This window comes from Melanerpes formicivorus, unplaced genomic scaffold (genome assembly GCF_026170545.1).
Source record: "Melanerpes formicivorus ecotype bairdi unplaced genomic scaffold, bMelFor1.0.p_v2 SCAF_19, whole genome shotgun sequence".
Taxonomy (NCBI): domain Eukaryota; kingdom Metazoa; phylum Chordata; class Aves; order Piciformes; family Picidae; genus Melanerpes; species Melanerpes formicivorus.
The window spans coordinates 11096984-11118280 of NW_027142371.1; the positions used below are offsets into that span (position 1 = coordinate 11096984).

At 51.1% G+C, this 21297-nt stretch overlaps 1 protein-coding gene across 2 annotated transcripts in view; it reads right to left on the minus strand.

Annotated features, from left to right (window-relative positions):
• Window positions 1-227: 227 nt before the first annotated feature.
• The window catches only part of RBBP8NL (RBBP8 N-terminal like), a 28053-nt gene continuing 6983 nt past the window's right edge, over window positions 228-21297 (minus strand). Inside the window, exons 3-15 of one of the 2 annotated variants that reach the window (XM_068150070.1) lie at window positions 19176-19318; window positions 17835-17877; window positions 16842-16937; window positions 16384-16496; window positions 15237-15309; window positions 13339-13505; window positions 12771-12853; window positions 11180-11343; window positions 8986-9790; window positions 8479-8587; window positions 5616-5677; window positions 5175-5301; window positions 228-3721 (exon numbers count right to left, since the gene is read on the minus strand). In XM_068150070.1, coding sequence (XP_068006171.1) covers window positions 3603-3721; window positions 5175-5301; window positions 5616-5677; window positions 8479-8587; window positions 8986-9790; window positions 11180-11343; window positions 12771-12853; window positions 13339-13505; window positions 15237-15309; window positions 16384-16496; window positions 16842-16937; window positions 17835-17877; window positions 19176-19242 — 2028 coding nt within the window. In that variant the 5' untranslated portion in view covers window positions 19243-19318 and the 3' untranslated portion in view covers window positions 228-3602. Of the gene's footprint in view, window positions 3722-5174; window positions 5302-5615; window positions 5678-8478; window positions 8588-8982; window positions 9791-11179; window positions 11344-12770; window positions 12854-13338; window positions 13506-15236; window positions 15310-16383; window positions 16497-16841; window positions 16938-17834; window positions 17878-19175; window positions 19319-21297 lie in introns of both variants that reach the window. The other variant, XM_068150069.1, reaches the window with a different exon arrangement.

Sequence of the window (21297 nt, forward strand, 5' to 3'; positions counted from 1 at the left end):
GAGCTGCACATGGGGCTGCCTTGGTGCATGTGACCTTGTGAAGGACCTGCAAGAAATGCACAACCCACTTAAATTCCCAAAAGAGGACTTAAGCAAGACTTCAGTAATGCCTGGAATGAGGTTTCCTGTGGTGAACTGATGATTGAAGCTGTGTTTCCAAAGCCAGGCCTATAAATGGGCATTACTGACTGATCAGATCGTGGTTGATAGGATTTCACTGTGGAAGGTGGTGCCCAGTCTCATGAAAAGGGCATGAATCAAGCCACCTTCAAAGTATTTATTGTCATAGAGGCAATACCACTGTGGAATACTGTAAGGGGATAGAATCTGATGTGCATTTCTCATTTTTTTGGTGCTTTCTGTTCCTGCCTTGCAGTCAGCTGAGTCCCCAGCACAGTTCCCTTTTGCTCTGAGCTCATCAGACTTCCCTCTTTCCTGCACGACATCATCTTTGTCACACACGCAACAGAGGAACCTTTGTGTGGTGGCAGGAGGGTTTTTTTCTGAGATGGAAATTCCTATTCATGGCTAGGCTTGCACAAACTTATTTCTTAGGAAATTTGCAAATGAAGAGTCACTGAAAATGTCACTGCGGGGCTTCGTGGGAGGCTGATGCACAGGGAGAACCAGGGCAGGTCTGCAAGCTGAGCGCAGTGTTCAGTACTGGGAGTAACATAGAATCATTTGATTCAACAGGTACAGATACCAAGGGTCAGGAAGCAGAACAGTGGTGATAGTCTGCTACCAGAACTGCTTTGCATGATGGGCATTAACAGAACCACTTGTTGCAGGTCTGGATGGACTGCAAGTGAGCAGAGACGCTTGCACCATGTCTCTTCCCGATTCATGTGCAATTTCAAATAGTTCCTGACCTGAGCAAACCCAAGCTGTGCTCTGAACCCATCCCTCTGGGAACCCAGTTCACTGGCCCAGTGGTCTGACCTACATGGTGTCACTGATGACATCAGAGCTATAATTTGTCTAAACAAATCAAAAGGGAGTGGCCAGTCTCCTAGAAGGACAGATCTGTTTCACGGGACAGCTTCTCTTCTGCTTTATTGTTCCACGGGTGGTAACTCATGCACTCTAAGGGTAGTGCCAATGGCTTCTTGGGGATCATTGTGTAAAACATCCTTCTTGTGATTAACAGAAATGTGGCAACCAAAGCAGTCTAACCCTGCAAAAAGCAAGGACTGGTGCACAGATTACCCTCGGAGTCATTACCCAAACACCAGTGAAGTTATGAAAAGGCTGCTGTGCTCTCAGGGAAGTCAGGATCAGCCCTCAGAGCTGGACACTTCCCACTCTGGGAGGACTTGTCAGTGCTAGGCTAATAATTGGACTTGATGATCGTGATGGTCTTCTCCAGTCTTGGCAATTCTGTGTGCTCCTGCAAACACCTCACCTTGAGCAGAACTGAACCTGCCTGGAAAAACCTTCTCTGTGAAGCTCCAGATCTCTTTACAGGTCTCGGATTTCCTCCTTCCAGTGGAACAGTTCAGGTCTGAGGCTGCCTGCGTATCACCAAATCAATACACACATTTATCTGTCAAGAACGTCTTGGACAAAAGACTGACAAGCTTAATTACAAGAATGAATGGCCTTCAGCAATTATCCATGTTTCTGGAACATGGGAGGGGCAGGTGACATCAAGCCAGGGACTGGGTGTGAGCAGAGTTTCCAAGGCTGGATGAAATGCAGTGTATGAAGTTTATTTCTCTTCAGCACTTTACTCAGAGCTGACAAAACTTTTTGTTTGGTTGGTTGGCTGGTTTTGTTTTTATAGTTTTGGGATGTCCCCACCTCTGAAATATGTGTCCCTGCCAGCCCCTCAAACGTATCCTGCATGGAGATATGAGGCACCAGCTGACAATGCCTGCTGGAGAAAGGCAAGGAGCAACATAAAAGTCCATTAAATGAAGGTGAATTCTGTAGTGCAAGAAAAGAAAAAATCTCAGTGGAAAACCCAGAAATTGAGGAGTTCATTATTGTTGGCAGGGCTTCTGCACATTTTGCTTATCAAGGGTTTGTCATAGGGAGGGGATTATTTTATAGGCACATGAAGACCTCTCCCTTCTTCAGCTCTCCTGCTCCCAGGCTGCCTCCCCTGCAGTCTGAGGGGCCTCTTCATGGGATTCCAAGATTTCACATTCCCCTCCTCGGTGGGGTGTTACTACAAGGCAGATTTAATCAGCTTTTCATGTGTGTTCAGAGCTGCTCTGGGCATTGCTGCCCCCCTGCAAGTCAGGCTGAGCGAGGGACAGACAGTGCTGGCTGCTTGGGACTGAAAAGGGAAGGTGGCAGTCCTGTGAATGGGCACACAAACCCACATTTAAATAGAAATAACTGCAGAGAGGGCAAGTGCCCTCTCTGGCACTTCTCCTCTGGTTTCCCTCCCTTTTGACACTGTTCTCCACATGTGTTCTAGGGGCACAGAGGGCAGAGAGGGCAAGTACCCTCTCTGGCACTTCTCCTCTGGTCTCCCTCCCTTTTGACACTGTTCTCCACATGTGTTCTAGGGGCACAGAGGGCAGAGAGGGCAAGTGCCCTCTCTGGCACTTCTCCTCTGGTCTCCCTCCCTTTTGACACTGTTCTCCACATGTGTTCTAGGGGCACAGAGAGCAGAGAGGGCAAGTGCCCTCTCTGGCACTTCTCCTCTGGTCTCCCTCCCTTTTGACACTGTTCTCCACATGTGTTCTAGGGGCAATCCAGCCTGGCTTGTGGTACAGGGTTGTGGCTTCAGGGGTGCTCACTGAAGCCCTTTTCATTCCTATCTCCAGCCAGAGAGCCTTGATGCTGCAAGGAAGACTTGCCCATGCTTAATGCACCAGAAAAAATTGTTTAAGAACAGTCTATCCACATCAAAAGAAGCTCCAGGCAATCCTGCCAAGGTCAGCGTGGTATGCTGAGCTGGTGCTCTGCTGAGAGCCACAGCTGGGTCTCACACACCTGCCTTTTCCAGGCATGCAGGACACCTTGGGGAGAGGGGGCACACAAGCCTTCCCTTCCCATGCTCTTCTCCCTGCCCTCTCCAGTGACATGTGCCCCCTGTGCACCCATCTCTGCTCCTCACTTCACTTGAAAGGAAAACAGCAGACTTTCTCTGGGTTATCCACACATGTATGAAACCTGGGTAGGGATTTAATCAATGGAGGTTTGTTGAGCTTGGTCACCCCACTCCAGCCAGCCACCAGGAGCATCGTACGTGGGGAGAGGGTCTGGGAAGTCTGTTCTCCTTCAATGAAATCCTAGGGAAGAGCATGGTCCTGACTCAGAGTGAGTGCTGCAAAGAGAGTGTCTCCTCTTCCAACAGCAGTCAGGGGCTGCTCCAGTGCAGAGCTGGGGCCATTAAGTCTGCTGCTCCACCAGCAGTGACCTCACTGCTCTGGGTATCACCTGCATGGCTCTCGCCCAGCCTCTCCTGGGGCACCAAGTGAGGATTTTCAGGTTGCTCTACTCATTAATGAGTCCTTATGGATTGCCCTCTGTCTGGCCCAGCACAGCAGGAGTACTTGCTCTCCCAGCATGGGTGGGATGCTGAGGTCTCTGAGCCCTCTCCTTTGGTCTGCAGTGTCTGTGTCCCTTCTCATCCTGCTCTGCTGCTAGCTCTCCTCAGAGGTGGTGTTGTGTGAAGTGGAGCAGTTCTCTGGTTCCTTCATGACCCCTGCTGAGCACTGTTCCACTTTGACTTTCTTTCTTCCTCTCATGGACTTCCTAGCTCCTGTGAACAGAAAGATGAGCAAAGGAGTTAACCACAGCAATGGATTTATAGGTAATGAGGTCAGTATGGCTTCATCCCAAAATAGGGATGGCACAGGAGGAAGCAAAGCTCAGCAAAGGAAGGATGAAGAGAAGGCCACCAGATATGCACAGGTACCTGGAGGAGGCTTCTGTGATGTTGGAAACACATGAAGCAGACAGAAATGGGCAGAGAACTGACCTGGTGCAGGAGTGTTCCTGAGAGGGTCCCCCTTCCAGTGTGGTACATGGCACACATCACATGCTGAGAGAGGCTATGCCTCTCCTTCACCCCACTCCTGCCACAACTGCCTCCCGCCCTCACCTGGGATATGCCCATCTAGTTCTGCATGGTGCCCATCGTGGGCACCTAGAGAAGAGAAGGCTCGGGGGGGGGGGGGGGGGGGGGGGCTGTTTTTGTGGCCTTTTGGTGCTTAAAGGAGCCAGTAAGAAAGATGGGGATGTGCTCTTCATCAGGGCTTGCTTGTGACAGGGATCAGAAGTTTAAACAAAAAGAGGCAGATTCAGACTAGAGAGAAGGAAGAAAATTTTTACACTCTGGGTAGTGAAACCCCAGCCCACCTTGCCCAGAAAGGTGGTAGATGATCCATCCCTGGATCAATTCAGGGTTTGGTTGTCTGGGGCTCTGAGCAACCTCCTCTAGTTGCAATTCCCTCCCTGCAGGGAGATTGGACTAGATGACCTTTAAAGGTCTCTTCAACCCAAACCATTTTATGATTCATGCTTAGACAACAGTTCTCTCCACATTTACTGTTGGGTCAACCCTTTCCTGTCTTTACAGATGGTACAAAGGTTTGGTTTTGTGGGGTTTTTTCTGCAGCAGGGGCTTCTGACAGAGCACTTTTTAAGGCCTGACAGACACACTGTCGTGTCCTTGCCCTTATCAGGAAGAGTTTTCAGCTTATTCACCTGCAGGAGACACAGCTACAATACATTCCTGTGTCAGCAGGGAAACCTCTACAGCCATGCTGGAAAATCAACAGAGCTGGCAGAAACCTTTCTCTGAACATCAATAACTCACCCCTGGGAATTTGGCCTTCTCCAGTCGCCACCTCCTTGACCTGCTAAGCAAACAGGAGGGTTGTAGCCCTGTTAGCTTAGGTGTGGGGAGTGCTCTCCTGGCCACCCTGCTCAGGCTCCCCTGGCTAACCATTAGCAGGGGCTGCTCTGGCTGGAGATACAGCACTTGCCAAAACACAGGGCAATGTGTCTTACTGCAGGGAAACAAAAGACTCCACTCTGTCACCTTGGGCAAACATCTGTTTGCAGCTTGGTGTGCACTTGGTGGGGGAGCACCCTCCTCTCTGCTGCAGGGAAAGTGGCTGGTGCCCTTGGGCATTTCTCACAGGAGCCCCTGAAGAAGCAGCAGAAGTTCAAGCCCTGAGCTGATGCCCCAAGGAACTCCTCCTCCCTACCTTTTGTCCAGATATCCTGTCCCCTTTTTCTCTTCTTCTGCAGCACGTGAGCTTTGTCTTTGGTGCAAAAGTATTTCCCATCAGTCTGGGCTTCTTGCAGGATATCATCTTCATATGGTGTAGCCACCTACATTAATGAGAAGAGAAGTCAGTTTCCAAGTCACCCTTTGACTTTCTCAGGGAGCTGATGGTCCAGCAGCATCTCTGGGCACCTTTGTGATCATTGGCTACAAGGTGGTGATGAAGGCTGTTATCTTTGACTAGATGGGAAGAGGGATACCTCTATCCCTCAGCATCAAGTTGGGTAACTCTGGGAATGGGGTTTGACACCTTGTGCAGGAAGAGGCATCACCTTCTGGGGTGAGCTTGGGCAGGAGCAACCTGTCTTACATCTCTTGAGAGCGACAGCCCAAGATAATGGACCCAGGAGAACAAACCAACCTCACTATCCGTCGTGTCTGGCTCATCAGATTCCTGCTTCCCAGACTCAGCATCCTCATCATCTAAGGAAACACAAAAGGAAAGGGTTTTGGCTGGCAGCTGGCCCAACAAGCTCATGAGCAGATGCAGAGCCACTAACCCAGGCTCTGAGAGCCACTAACCCAGGCTCTGAGAGCCATCAAGCTATAAACTGTGCTGCAGAGCAGAGACAATATGAGCTGTGTGGCATGAAATTAGTGTTTATGGGACATCCAGCAGGACTGTGTTGGAAACTAGCTTCCAGTAAAGCTGTATCCATAGGACTCTGGTATCCCAAGGTCACAAACACTGCTTCAAGTCTGTGGTTGTGTGCAGGCTGGGAAGCTGAGGGGTGTTTAAAAGCCCAGGCTGCACCTTCCTGTTTGAGACCCAGATGAGAAGCTTGTCTGGGTCAAGGGCTGTAACTGACCATCCTGAAGCTTGCTGCTGGGGCTGGTCTACGGCTCTTGGCAGGGAGTGTGTGCTGAGGAGCAGAGGAATGAAAGGTTGAGGAGAGCTGCTTCTCTCTCCAGCAGAAGGGGTTTGCTGCACACAGGTCCCAAGGCTACACAACTGCAGCCACATACCTGGACTCACCAGACATGCACCAGACCTTTGCCCAGTGCTGCCCAACCAGGGGCTGAGCCCTGCTGGTGGTGGCATCACCCTGTCTGCAGCCACAGCGGCACACCCCTGCGGGCTGCCGGAAGGGCTGGGGACAGAGCTGTGCCCTCCTCCAAGGGCGTGCCAGGACATCAACACTTCTTGCTCCTGACACCCAGGTCTAGCCAGGGTGGGACTGTGGACAGGGTAGCCTCCCTTGCTGCCTCTGCCCGGGTGGGAGAGCAGATGCTGCTGCTGTTGGGCAGAGCCCCTGTATCCCTATCCTGCCCTCACGTTATCCTTCCATGGGTTAAGGTTCACTAGGAAATGCAGAAGAATTTGTGCATTGTTTCCTGGGCTTTGTGTCAACCTAAAGGTGAGAACTGAAGAAAGTCCTGCATTCCCACACCCAGAATGTAATCAGCTGAAATTCCTCTGCTATGATGCTCTCTCTTTAGCATGTAAATCACAGAGGACTAACCCCCTGCCCCCCCCCCCCCCCCCCCCCCCCTTCCCTTCCCCCCCTTTATATTTTTTTTTCCACTGTGCAAAATCCTGCTCTGGAGAGTGTTCCCAAACCGCTCTGACACGCCCAGACCAACTAATCCAGGAGAGCTCAACTTTCTGGCCCAGCCGGTAAGGCCGGTAGGGAGCAGCTCCCCGCAGACGTGCTTCCTGCTCTGCTGCCCATGGCTGCTGCCTCCCACCCACCCCAGCAAACCCAGCACCCACATCCTGTGGCATTTGGGCAGGGAGAAAGCACCGTGTGTCCCCAGACTGAGGGCACTGCTGGTTTGGGGAATGGAAAGGGCTTTCATGGGTGCAGGGAAAGGGAGGAGAACATCCTGTCCTACTTCTATTTAGAATAAACCTTTATTTAGAATAAACCAAACCAGGTTGGAAGAGACCTTCAAGATCATCGTGTCCAACCCATCAACCAATCCAACCCACCCAAACAGCTAACCCATGGCACCAAGCACCCCATCAAGTCTCCTCCTGAACACCTCCAGTAATGGTGACTCCACCACCTCCCCAGGCAGCCCATTCCAATGGCCAATCAGTCTCTCTGTAAAGAGCTTCTTCCTAACATCCAGCCTAAACCTCCCCTGCCACAGCCTGAGACTGTGTCCTCTTGTTCTGGTACTGGTTGCCTGGGAGAAGAGACCAACCTCTGCCTGTCTACAACCTCCCTTCAGGTAGTTGTAGAGAGTGATAAGGTCACCCCTGAGTCTCCTCTTCTCCAGGCTGAGCAACCCCAGCTCCCTCAATCTTTCCTCATAGGGCTTGTGTTCCAAACCCCTCACCAACTTTGTTGCTCTTCTCTGGACTTTTTCCAGCAAGTCAACCTCCTTCCTAAACTGAGTGGCCCAGAACTGGACACAGTACTCGAGGTGTGGCCTAACCAGTGCAGTGTACAGGGGCAGAATGACCTCCCTGCTCCTGCTGGCCACACTGTTCTTGATGCAGGCCAGGATGCCATTGGCCCTCTTGGCTGCCTGGGCACACTGCAGGCTCATGTTCAGCCTGCCATCGACCAGTACCCCCCCAGGTCCCTCTCTGCCTGGCTGCTCTCCAGCCACTCTGACCCCAGCCTGTCCCTGCTCAGCCCTACAAGCTGTGCTGGCACAGGGTGTTGGAACCAGGGGGCACAGATGAGGATGAGTTTTCCAGTGATAATCCTGGAAAACACTTGTATTGTCCCCACTTGTGCTGGGGTGACTTCTGAGCTTCTGCTTTCCTGAGAGGGGTGGGTAATGCTGGAGCAGCAAGGTTGCCTGGGAGTGGGTTTTACCAGTGGGTTGGTGCTAAACCAGCCTCTTTAGCTCCTGGAGAACACTGTGCCACCCAGCACAGTGGAGGATACTCTGCAGGGTGTGTAAGGGCACTGCATGAGTGGCTCCTGGTCTGTACTGAGCAGAGATACTGTGCTCTTGCCAGAACAGCTGGGGTTATTTTCTCCCTGTGGATACTGAAGCAGAATTTTGGGCATCTTTAAGGCTGAAAATTGAGCCCTTAATGACACAAATGTGAAACTTTACGTTCCCTCAATGGTCTAAAAGAACTGGGACCCAGGAGCACCTTGGGTCCATGGAAGGGTGTCCTGTACTGGTTCACTATTTGTTTGGTCGATGTGGATTGCAGGTGCTGCAGAGCCTGTCACAGAGAGCTCCTGCCTTGAGGTACCTTCAGCAGAATGCACCTTTTCCCTTCTCAAACATCACATTTGCCTGGGGCATTTTACCTGCTTCTTCCTTCGGTACAGTGGCAGCTGGCCTCACCCCGGTCTCCAGAAGAGCCTCAGGGTCACTCGGTGAGGAGCTGTTTGTTGGATGTGTCTGGGAGAGCCTGAGCTGTAGGATATAAGGAACACAAATGCTGCCTTCACCAGGCAGGAGGGAAGAACCAACCCAGCCCCTGCACAATGACTGTGAGACCCTTGGCAACAAGCATCACAGAGGTATTCCAATGTGGCCATGGCACCAGCCTGTGGGATGGGGCACAGGTGCTGCCTGGGTTTGGACCCTGATAGAAATGCCAGCTGGACACTGGAGAGGAGGGGATGTGAAGAACAAGGGCCAGGGCTGAATGGCTGTGGCTTTGCTGTGTGCAAATATGTCCCAGTACCCTTCCCATGCAGCAAAGCCATCCTCCCACAGGACACTGATAGTGGTCATCATGGTGCCAGCACCAGTGCCAGACACCCTGGGGAGAAGGGGCCACAGTTGCCAGCATGAGCTGTACTCACCACAGTTCCATCCTCCTTCTCCTCCTCCTCTTCTTTCTCAACAGTACCAGGCAGTGTCCGGGTGGCTTTGGACAAGCGGTGGTGGAAGCAGAAGTCATCCTGCTCTGCCCCATGCCTCCTGCAGGGGCCATGGGCTGCTGGCACAGCAGGGCTCTGCCGTGGGCTGCCAGCTCCCTGCAGCTCCCGCCGGTTGTGCCAGCCTGACTCCCTGCCGCGGCTGGAGTCTGACAGATCCAGTGGTGCATCTGCACCATCATCCCTTGCCACCTTCACCTTTTCTCGGAGCTCAGAGCTGTCCTGGCTCAGCCAAAGCTCCTTCTCTTCCTTCCCATCTGCAGTGTCCTCCAGGAAGGACTTTTCCTCCTTGCATCCCAGCACGATGCTTGGCCATGGGGAGAGAGGCCTCTCCTCAGATGTGGGCTTTGGGTCTCCACCTGCCCTCTGGCTTGCCTGGCACTGCTGCATGAGGAACTGCTGCAGCCGCTCCCTCTGCTTGAGGAGGTGCAGCTTCTCCTCCAGGTGCTGGTCCCTGACGTACACCATGGCAGCAGGGAGCTTCAGCAGGGCCGCGTGATCTTCCCAGCCGCTGCGCGACCGCGGCCGGCCCTCGGCGTCCTTGGCCCTGAGCAAGTGACTGGAGAGGCTGCTGCCGTCCCTGTCTGCTGAGCCACGGCTGCTTGCCAGCCCCAGCTGGTGCAGGGAAAGGTGCTTGTGGAGGAGGCAGAGCTGCTCCCTCCGGGTGCTCAGTTTCAGGTGCTCATAGGATGGAGTGATCTTGGGAGAGTCTGGCTTGCTTGCTGCTAAATACCTAAGAAAAGCAGGAAAGAAATAATCAGGGAATGGGTTGGGTTGGAAATGACCTTTAAAGGTCGTCTAGTCTAACCCACCCTGCAGTCAGCAGGGACATCTGCAACTAGAGCAGGTTGCTCAGAGCCCCAAACCTGACCTGGAATGTTTCCAGGGAAGGGGCATCTCTCACCTCTCTGGGCAGCCTGGGCCAGGGTCTCATCAGCCTCACTGTAAAAGGTTTCTTCCTTCTCTCGTGTCTGACTCTCCCTCTTTTAGCATAAACCCATCACCCCTTGTTCTGTCCCAACAGGCCCTGCTAAAAAGTCTGTCCCCATCTTTCTTACAGGTCCCCATTAAGTATTGAAAAGCCACAGGAAGCTCTTCCCAATCATGTTAATTAGTGAATTTTCCTGTTATTTCCCAGCTCCTGCAGGTGATGCCCATGGTCTCTTCGGCTCTTTGTTGCCTTCTGCTGTTGGCATCATGCTTGCCTTTGGGTTGTGTGCTGGGGGGGAAGATTCTGGTGGCTGTGGTGGTCGGGCAGCCAGCAGTGGGTCTCCACGCTGCACACAGTGCAGGAAACCATCACCATCTCACCACCCAGCAGGGCTCTCCTGTCCCTGGGCCAAGCAGCTCCGGGCAGGGGGTCAAGGGACTGCTCATGTGAGCACTGCTGATGAGAAATCACTTGTCAAACCATGCTCTACAATCAGAGGCATCCTAACTTACTCTCAAGGCTTTCTTAGTGCCTTGATGGGTCTGAAGACCTCCAGGAGAGAGGAGCATCCCAGCCTGTCCTACTCTTACTCAATGGGAGGTTTTGACAGCCATGCCAAGGTCAATGTGGTTCACAAACCTGTCCTACAAACAGATTCCATGTGTGCTAGCTAGTCCCTGGAATGCTCAGGAGATCTACTCCCTCTCTGGGCAACTCTCTGTCTCTACAGGTGAAGTGACTGGCTTTGCTCAGCCCTTTGGGCTCCTGGAAGTGGTGGGGAGGATAAGCTGGGGAAGTGCTGAGCCCTGCAGAAAAGCCCATGAGGAGAGATAAGGAGGAGCTGGGATTGTGGTCTCCTGTGAGGCAAGTCCTTCTCCTCCAGGCTGGAGCTGAGGCCACCCAGTTCACTTCATGGGTCTGTCTGATGAAGCTGGAGTAAGGAGAAGCTGATCTTGTTGGGCTGGATTCCAGACATTTTTTTGCTGGTGTACACTGGGAAAATCTGCCCCCACTTCTCCCTCCCTCCCTGCTCCCTCCCCACCCCTGGTCCCACCCCCCCAACTTCAAGGTTGTGGGAGAAGTCTGGAGATAAAAGTGGGCAGATAGAGTGAATACTGGCCACCCCACTACAGTCTGGCCAGAGGGACAGCTGCAATGGGCCACACCATAACCCAGGAGCAGGTCACTCACGCCTCAAGGCTGGGGCTGTGCTCTCTCTCTGGGGGAAGAGGAATCTTCCTTGCTGGTGGGGACACTGCTGATCCTGGAGGACTTTTCTCCAGGAGGCAAGGTTTGGAAGCTGGTCTCACCAGGGCTATGGTTCCATGCAGCTGGTTGGAGATCCTCTGGGATGCCTGCAACAGAAAGTCCAGCTGAGTTGTGTTATGCACCCCAGGCTAAGGGGAGCCTCACTGAGCACAGATGCAGCTCTTCATCAGCATGAACAAGACAGCTCCTAAGTGCTCTGTTTGATACAATTCTGGTCCACACCTCAGCTACATTTTTATTGCTTTTCCCAGGAGAGTTCCCTTTCACATTTTCAAGTGGGATCAACAGTACTCTTTATATGCTAGCTGAAGTGATTTGTAGCCCAGGAGGGCTTGTACCTCCTCTCGAGCCAAGCCATGATTCAGTGGCTTAACCAAGATAAGACCCTGCAAATTCCCCTGACCCTCAGTCAGGCCACTAGACTTCATTCATGCAATCTGCTGGCATGCACTGATTTGGTGTGTGTATTTCCAGTGGAGTACCTGGCTGTGAGGCCAGGACATCATCATTTCCATCATGAAAGACTCACCACATGTTCCGACTTGATTTTCCCCTGCCCACCTGGAGATGTCACCAACCCTTCATGCCATCCCTATTAATTATCCTCACAGCTGCCTGCAGCCTTACCAAAACCCCTTTTCACCTGCTCTTTCAAGTTTTCTGTGGAGACCAGGTAAGCAAAGCCTGTGCCAAAACAAAGGCAACTATGTGGGTGTGGACATGATCTTGAGTTCCCACGACCAGGAACGGGACTCCAGATCCCGCAGTCTCATCTCCCAGTGCCCAGTATCGCCATATCAGTCAGCATCCCTCAGCTGACACCATGCTGTCTGTGTTTTAAAGGCATGACAGGCTTGCATCAACACACAAAATGGCAACCAGCAAATGCCAGGCCCTCGGAAAAGACCAATATTCATTATGCTGCAGATGGAGAGACATCTGTGATGCTCTTGGGCAGGGCTGCTGTGGTGTATTTGTTCTCAGTACCCACAACTCCCACAGTTTACATGCTCTCCAGGCTTTTCCAACACACACAATGCTCCAGCTCTTTGCTTGCTCAGATGGTGGAGAGCTGACTCTTTAACTTGGGTGGCTCAGCACCACCTATCTAACCAGGTCCTTTGCTCCTCAGAGCTTTCCTCAGCAAGACATCTGAGAGAGGAAGCAGAGTTATGGGCAGAGGAGTCAAGGATGCTAGAGGTGTTGTCATGGAGGATAAACACAGGAGCAAACAAAGATGTGAACACTCACAGCAGGGGCAGGAGGCTGTGCACAGCTCCAAATGCTTTGTTTGCAAGTGAGTGGCGATTTCTGCAGAGAGGATGCCTCTGGCACTTGGTAGGTACCCTCCTGGGCTCTGGCAATGGCAAACTGCTCAAGTCTGGATAATTGTTTCACCCTCTAAGTGTCTTCTATTCTTTCCCTATCCCAGTCTACCTCTCTTTATCCAGTTCAGATGACCACAGTGGTGGGGAGAAGGCCTGAGGACATCAGGCTACCTCCAACAACTCACCATTTCTGTGAGGCTGACTTCTTGGAAGACAGTGCCTGGAGAAATCCTACTGCTTGGAGAGCTTCTCTGTCCTGCTGGCTTGTCTGCAAAAAAAAGACACAGCCAGCCATCATGATGGTCCCACAGAGACAGTACAGGCTGCCCTGCCCTGTGACATGCTGGATTCTCACAGCCTTCCAAGGATGCCACTGGCTGGCACCAGCCACCTCTGGCTGAAGATTTTGAGCCAAAATGTCCATCTAGCTTGAACCAGCACCTGATTTAATGCCCCCTCCACTGCATGTGTGGGTGGCAGCCAGGCCATGAGAAGGTCTCTGCATGACGTGGCTGGTGGATCCACAGCACTCATCTTATAGTGAAGGCACCTAGATGCTCTCCTGCTCTAACACTGAGCAGAGTGTTTCTCCCTTGGAGTTAATTTCCACCCCCAGCAGTTACTCTGCCCATGGCAGTATTGGTCCATCTGAGCTGCCAAGAGCTTGGTCTTTGCTTTCCAGATCCTTTCCCAAAGCAATTACCCTTCCCGCTCCCAGGTCCCTCATGGGTGACAGGAGCCAGCAGCACTCACCTTCTTCCAGCTCAATGCCTGGCACATCCTGGTGAGCTTCATCTGCCCCTTTGTGAACTACTTTCTCAGTGCAGGCATTCCTGCTTGGTGGGGACAGCAGAGCCAAGGGGGAGCTGGGAGTGGAGCTGCTTTCTTTGGAGGTGACTCCCAGGTGCTTTGTTGTATCCCTGTTGAAAGGAGAAGGACACAAATGAATGAGAGGGGCAGGAGAAAGGTTTGAGAGCTGCCGTATGAGGACCTCTGAGTTATGGAGCCTGATACATAAATATCCATATTTAAATCTATCTGTATGTGGATATACCAGATCCTCAGACTCACCTCCTTCCACTGCAGCTTATCATTGGCTCAGCTGCAGTGTGAGGCATGGGACAGAGCCAGCAGGACAGCTCCAGGTCTGATTTCCCCACTTGTCTGTGGGTAATGTTGCAGGAAGCCACAGCGTTGGGTAAGCCAAAACCCATCTGTGGCTATTGCAAAAGCTCTGTGAGAACCTGTAGGTCCCTGGCTGGGCTTGCAGCCTGATGTAGGGCTGGATTCAGCACAGGGATGTGGTGACTGCCTCTCTTCACCATATTGACCTGTAGAGGCTGATGCTCTTGGTCACTATGATGGAGTCACTGAATTCTGGAGATCCATCCTTGTGCCACGAACAAAGTCCTGGACCCTGGTGCCTAGATGGGTGTTTGGCTGGAAATCTTCAATAGCTCAGGGAAGAACAGAGCAAAGCAGGAGCACTCAATGCTCAGCAGCCTACCTAGCTACCCTACAGCTCTGAAACACCTCAGGCCTTGGGAAGCACCAGGGAGCATAAGCAGAAGTTTCTCTTTAAGCAGATGGTGATTCTGTGCTCCAAAGAAAACACATTTCTGAACTAATCCCTCCGTGCTAATTCCTCTGCACTTTAAAACCCTTGAGGAATGAGCTGATTTGTATGTATTGGCCAGCCTGGCAGGTTACTTGGCTTTCAGCACAGTGCTCTGCTAGGATATGAACCTGTTGGTGCAGATTGCTTCTCCCTCTTAACCCTGTCTCAGTCCCTTCTGCGTCACTCTCCTTCCTCCCAGACACAACCTTCTTCCTGCAGAACCTCTCTGGCTACTGAAGGGGGGGAACTGGTGCCATGGAAGCCCAGGCTGAAGTCCATGGCCAAGGTGAGCAGCCCAGGGCTTTGCTTTTCCCATGCAGCCCCTCATAGAGGGGTGTTAAATATCTTTGTTCCTCAGAAAAGGAATCCTTGGATACAGATGAACAAGGGTATGAGCAAGCACCTAGAGATCATTATGGGTGTTTTGGTGTCTGACATCTACAGGAATCATGGAATGATTTGGATTGGAAGGGATCTCTAAAGGTCATCTAATACAACCCCCATGCAGTCAGCAGGGACATCGTCAACTGCAACAGGTTGCTCAGAGCTCACAGTATAACTTAGGTTGGAAAGGACCTCGAGGATCATCGAGTCCAACCTATCAACACAGACCCCATGACTAGACCATGGCACCAAGTACCATGTCCAAGCTCCAAACAACCTGACCTGGAATGTGTTCAGCTATGGGCCAGGGTCTCACCATTCTCACTGTAAGAAATTTCTTCCTCCTCTCTAGTCTGAATCTTCCTCTTTCAGTTTCAAATCATCATCCCTTGTCCTGTCCCAATAAGCCCTGCTAAAAGCTCTGTCCTCATCTTTCTTATAGGTCTCCTTCAAGAAGATCTTCCTGGAGCCTTCTCTTCTCTGTAGAATCTGTAGGAATTAGGTGCTGAAATTCTCAATTTGGGCACAGTCCTGTGAGGATCATAGAATTGCCAGGTTGGAAACGATCTTCAGGGCATAGCCTGACTTCTCCCTGCCTCTGTCCTTACCCAACACCCTGATGATGAAGGAAACCCAGGAGAAGACTTACTCTGGGCTCTGGAGCCTCTTCAGTTCTTCCTTGAGAGTTTTGTTCTCTTCCCTCAGACGATTTGTCTCGTTAGCTGTAGGGACACAAGTTGAGCTGAGGATTCAGCACTGCAAGGAAAGGGCTGCTGCCCCTCACAGTGTGCTGGGGAGCAGGGAGGAGGAAGGAAAGGAACCAGGTATTGGAAGGATGCTGAATTTCCTTCCTCCTCTGAAAATACACTGGGACTAAGGGATAACAAGAGGTAACTTTCCAGCTTGGGTTTGGTCATGACTGGGGGCTGCTTCCAGCCTGTCTGGCTTGGGCAGAAAGAACCATGAGGTGGTGGCTATGGCACAGTGGGGTGGATGTAGCTGGCATCCTGCCCATGAGCACCAGGGTCACCCCTAACGAGCAGGTATTGTGTTAGGGGCAGGGCTGGAGGCTTTAGGGAGTTGGATGAAGGTCAGAGGGGCTGTGAGCAGCCAGGAACCGCAGCAAGTGAGCGCAGGCAGGCTCCTGGGCAAGGGGGTCTGCTGCCTTGGCTTGCTCCTGCTCAAAAGCAGCACTCAGAGGGCAATGGCACGACAGAGAAGATAAAGCAAGGGCTGCTGGCACCTCTGTGTCCCTTCTAAGGCCTTATCTCCTTTGCCCCCATGACCCTTTCTGGGCCAAGCAGATCCCCAGGGAAAAACACTCGGAGCCTGAGTGGTGCTGGGAGCTCTGCCAAGGCTCGGGAGAAGATCCATCACACGTGTTGCTTGATTTCCAGTTACCCATGCTGAGCTGCTGCTGTGACTTCCCTGTCTTTACAAGAGTGTTGCTCTTGCCCTGCCAAATGGATCTTTTTTCCTGGCAGCTCTCATGGCTTGGCCAGCTCCCGGCTGCTCTCAAGTGTGAGATGCAGAGAGCTGCAAGCCCCAAGCTCTGCTGCTTCATGTGAGAAGTTACCTCTGCTTGGAGGGGACATGGTCTGACATCCACAGTCATGATCAGGTCTGATTTTTCCAGGCCCCCACACTCACATTGGCTCCATCCCTTCTGTCTGCCCCCAAACCCTTCTGGGTATGCAGCTGCTGGACAGGCTCACACACAAACATCTGGGAGAGGCATTAACTGAGCAAAGACCCAGCCAGGCAAAGCTGAGCTTACAGCAAGTGGTGGTACCTACTGAGGATGAAGATGTGCTGCAGGCTCTGGAAATGGGAGGTCTCATACTCATTCTGCTTCTTTTTCGCCAGCTCCTGGGTGACCATGCATCTGTCACAGAGACCTGCTCGCAGCCTGGAGGAACACCCATGGCCAGCAGCTTGTTACCACACAGTTCCCAGCAGGGAAATAAGCTCCTGCCTTCCCCATGGGGAAGGGGAAGCACCCAGAATTGGTAAAAGGGGTTATCATCCATGAAACCCAGCACTTCCACCCCTTTAGATCCAATCTCACCACCATCAGCCCAGGGAAGCTCCTCTGCACTTTCCCAAGTTCCCCAGCATCCAAGTATGAGCACAAAAGAGGTTCTTGTGCTACAGCCCCATTTTGGGAAGGAAGCAAACCTCAAACCTCTCTCTCATCCCTATTAGGATGAACTCTCTGCCACCAAACAGAACCCTATTGAGAAGTCAGTCTTACCTGTTTTCTAACACCTTTATATTCTCTTTAAGGACCTTCTGCTGTTCCCTTAATTGGTGGTTTTTAGCAAACAGCTCTTCAATTCTCTGGGTATCACTAATTGAAGAACCAGAACAAAGACAAGAGGGTTATTGGATTTCTCCCCCACATTTGTGCCTTTCTCCACAGTGCCCTGTCAAAGGGAAGGATTTCTGCCCTGAGCATACCATGCTGTGCACAGTGGGGTGGCTGAATTGCTTTTTCTTGTGTGGCAGGAGGAGAAACAAACGTGTTAGAGCCCAGAAGTTGCTGTTCAACACCCACCCTTGAAGTTAGCAGCTTGCTTTGTCCCAGTTTATTGCTTCCCAAGACAGTAAGTATCTATTGGCATAAGCATCACTTACTGGTGGAAAGGCAAACTGAAGGTGGGTGGTTTGGGTTGAAAAGGTCATCTAGTCCAGCTCCCTGTGGTCAGCAGGGACATCTGCAACTAGAGCAGGTTGCTCAGAGCCCCAGACAACCTGACCTGGAATGTTTCCAGGAAGGGGGAGTCTACCACCTCTCTGGGCAACCTGGGCCAGTGATTCACCACCTTCAGCATAAAAAACTGTTTCTTTATATCTAGGCTAAATCTCCCTCTTTTAGTTCAAATCCATCACCCCTTGTCCAGTCACAACAGGCCCTACTAAAAACTCTGTCCCTATGTTTCTTATTGGCACCTTTTAGTACTGAAAGGGCACAATAAGCTCTCCCTGGAGCCCTCTGTTCTCCAGGCTGAACAGCCCCAACTCTCTCAGCCTTTCTTCATCGCCCCAAGCCCTGCCTTGCGCTGGGGACTTGTCCAGCTAAAGTCATCAGAATGTTTGAATTTAGCCAAGCCATAAGGGTGAATGGTGATCTTGAAATCAGGCAGCCTCAGAGGGGTGCCCCAGAGGTGTGAAATGAGCAGGTGTGACCTCCCTTCTGCCTCACACCCCACCGTGGTGTGGGCAGAGCAGCCGCGGCGTTGCTCACCGGCACTTCTCTGTCGTCAGCTCTGTCAGCTTGCTCTGCAGACCTGCAATAATTAACAGAGAAGGAGAAGTGGGTATTTATTGCCAGATCCCTGGCACTTTGGAGACAGGGTGCAGTGATGGCATTTCAGGAGAGTGCCTGGCTGTGCAGAAACCTCATCAGCTGCCAAGCCTTACTTCTGAGGAGGAATAAGCAGTAAGCAGCATCACAGTTTAATAGAGCTGGAGAAGCTGCACAAAATGTGAGCACATTTGGTATTTTCAGCTATTCAATGAAGCTGCATTTTCCTCCCACCCCCCCCAAAAAAAAGTCTGTCTTGGTTTTATTTCTCATTTCAATATGCATTTCCCAGGTGGGCCATATTTTATAGCTCTCAGTGCTGCAAAGCATCTTGGAGGATATTTACAGCTGAAGGAGAGCAGCTTTCCTTGATGGATCTGCAGATGTTTCATCTTGTCAAATCCATTTTATGCAAAGTAGATGTAAACATGTGGTTTAAATTGCTCAACAGTTTCCTCTAAGTCTCACATGGCTTGAAATTACTCAAGAGAAGAATGAATTCATAAGCCAGGATCCTCCAAAAATGCTGTTGTTTTGTTCATAATATTGATACTGGGAATTATTCTAATAGGAAAACAATTGGAGCTGGCATTCAGTTGCTTAACCTAATGGTTCTTATTTAAATAATGCATGACCTGAGGAATAATTTATTCCCTGTAGGAACAAACTATCCAGCCTGACTCTGAGGTTTGCTTTAACAGAGCTTCATACTCTGCTGCTTCTGTCTTACAGATTATTGCATCTCTCTACTTGCCCTTGGATCCCGCAGTATTCAAATATAATCCAATCCATGCTGCTTGGAGAAGGTGCCCAGCAGAGTGCACAGCCTGCAAACCTCACAGTTCACCTGTGTCACCAACCCTGGCAGTGAGAGCAGGAAAGGAGTCAAATCCCTCATGATTAATGCTTGAAGCAAATGGGGTCTGTGCAGGGAGTGAGCATGTCTGTGCTCCCCAGGAACATCAGGTGCAGAAATGCCCTCTCTCTTCTGTCGCTCCTCATCATCCAAAATGTTACTGATTTTCTCAGTGAACCTCATTCTCCACTAAGGAAGAGGTACAAAAGTGCTGTCAGAGGATGTGCTTCCCTGAGGGCCAGGCTTGGACCCTGTAGCCCCCTCCATCCCTGTGGGTGATGCTTATTGAGCCCTAATTCCCAGCGCTCCCTAATCTGCACCCACTCCTGCTCCCTTCAGGCTATTGGAAACCAGACAGATCAAGAAGACATTACAAAGACATGGTCCTTGGCCAGTTTTGCATAAGACTTCTCAAGGCTCCTTACCTTGGACCTCTTTCTCGTGGATTTCCTTGAGCTTATTCAGGAATTCTGCAAAACTCTCTGTAGTCATGTTCAGGGCAGTGCCACACGCTGGGTTGCTTCCAGCAGAAAGATGCCTTTGCCTTTCAAATTATTCAGGTTTCAGTCTAAAAGAGAAACCAAAAGTCCAATAAAAGAGAAGTATCTTGTGTATGTAGCGCTCTGCAGAGTCACAGAAACAGGACAAAGCCCAGAGAGTGAAATAATTTGCTAAGCCACATACATGCCTAAAGCGGGGGGGTGGAATTTCCAGACCTAGCCACCCTGCCTCAGCCCTGGGCTGGGGGCAGGAGCAAAGTGGAAGAGCACTGAAAGCCCAGCTGAATAATCAAGTCTTTCCTCTACTTTTTGAGCTGTTTAAATCACATTTCTCTGGGATGAGGCAGGGCAGGACACCTTCTTGAGGAAGGGGTCACAGGGCTTGTGTCAGAACCACATTTCTGGGGGCTGATGATGGGAAAACTCCTGGCAGTTTTGCTGCTTGAACCTAACGGATCCATCTCCCACCAGGTCCTGAGATGCTCCCAAGCCTGCCTCCCCCCTCTGGCAGCACACATTACTCCTACAAAGGCAACACATTCCTCTTGGCCATCCCGCTAGCTCCACCCAGACTACCTGTGTGGCTGCACCCACTTTGAGCCCTTGTGAGACTCCCAACTGAGTGGTATTCACTTCACCCCATTTGACAAAGAAACCAGAAGTGATGTGCAGAACTGAGCCCCACAGGAAGCCTGGTGGGTGCAGAGCTGATGTGGGCACAGCACACACGGGGCTAGATGTAAGCTGGGGCACCCTGGGGTCTCTGCTCTTCCTTCCCCTGCCTCAGTTTCCCCATTGATTTTATGGGGTTTTAATGCTCCATCAACGTGATCACCATCATTTGGAGTATCAATCATCAGATAAAGTGCTCTGCTTTTTAAAAACATCTTGTTCTCTCTCTCTCTCCTTTTTTTTGGTTGAAAACACCCCCAAACAACAGGAGAAGTGAAGAGCAACCCAGTGCAGCCCAGCACAGTAAAGCTGGGAAAGGCAGTCAGCAAACAGCCAGCCTGAGAGGAAGGTGGTGATTTTTAAAGAATGTTGCCCTAATTTGAAGAGTTCTTAAGATTTTCTGCCCTAATTTGAAGAGTTCTTAAGATTTTCTGCCCTAATTTTAAGAATTCTTAACAATTTCTGTCCTAACTTTAGGATTTTTAGAGAATTTCTGCCCTAATTTTAAGAAGCCTTAAGAATTTCTGCCCTAATTTGAAGACTCCTTAAGAATTTCTGCCCTAATTTTAGGATTTTTAAAGATTTTTTTTGTCCTAACTTTAAGAATTTCTCTCCAATTTTTAAAGACTTTTTAAGACTTTCTGAACTCATTTCAAGGATTTTGCCCTGGTCCCATAAATTTGGTACTTGCTAGCAGGGATGGAAAGCAGAAATTCTGGAGATGAGAAAGTTCATTACATCCATGAAGAACTTCTTCCTCCCCAGGATGCTGATTTGGGGATAAACTCTTTCCTTTCCATCAGCCAAAACTTTGAGGAGTCTCCACATTCTCTGAAATAGCTGTGGACCCAGGTCCCTCTTGGACCGTGGTTGTACTGAGGAGGAGTGTGTGTCTGAGGTGTTCAAGAGGGGATTGGATGTGGCACTTGGTGCCGTGGTTTAGTCATGAGGTCTGTGGTGACAGGTTGGACTTGATGATCTTGGAGGACTCTTCCAACCTTGGTGATTCTGTGAGCATCCCCACAGAGCATCGTGGAGGCTCCCCTGGGGTTTGAGCAGGAGGGCTGTGCCACCTCCCTATCCCTCTGAACAAGTCAACACAGTCCTGCCCACCTTAGCATGTCCTCTGGGACCACTAAAATCACATTGGGAGGCAAGGGACATCCACAAGGGCCTGCAGTGACAGGATGAAGGGCAATGGCTTCAAACTAGAGAAGGGCAGATTTAGATTGGCTATCAGGAAGAAGCTCTTCGCTATGAGGGTGATGGAACACTGGAACAGGTTGCCCAAGGCGGTGGTTGAAGTCCCTTCCCTGGAGATATTCAGGGTAAGACTCAACGAGGCCCTGGGCAGCCTGATCTAGTTGGGGATGTC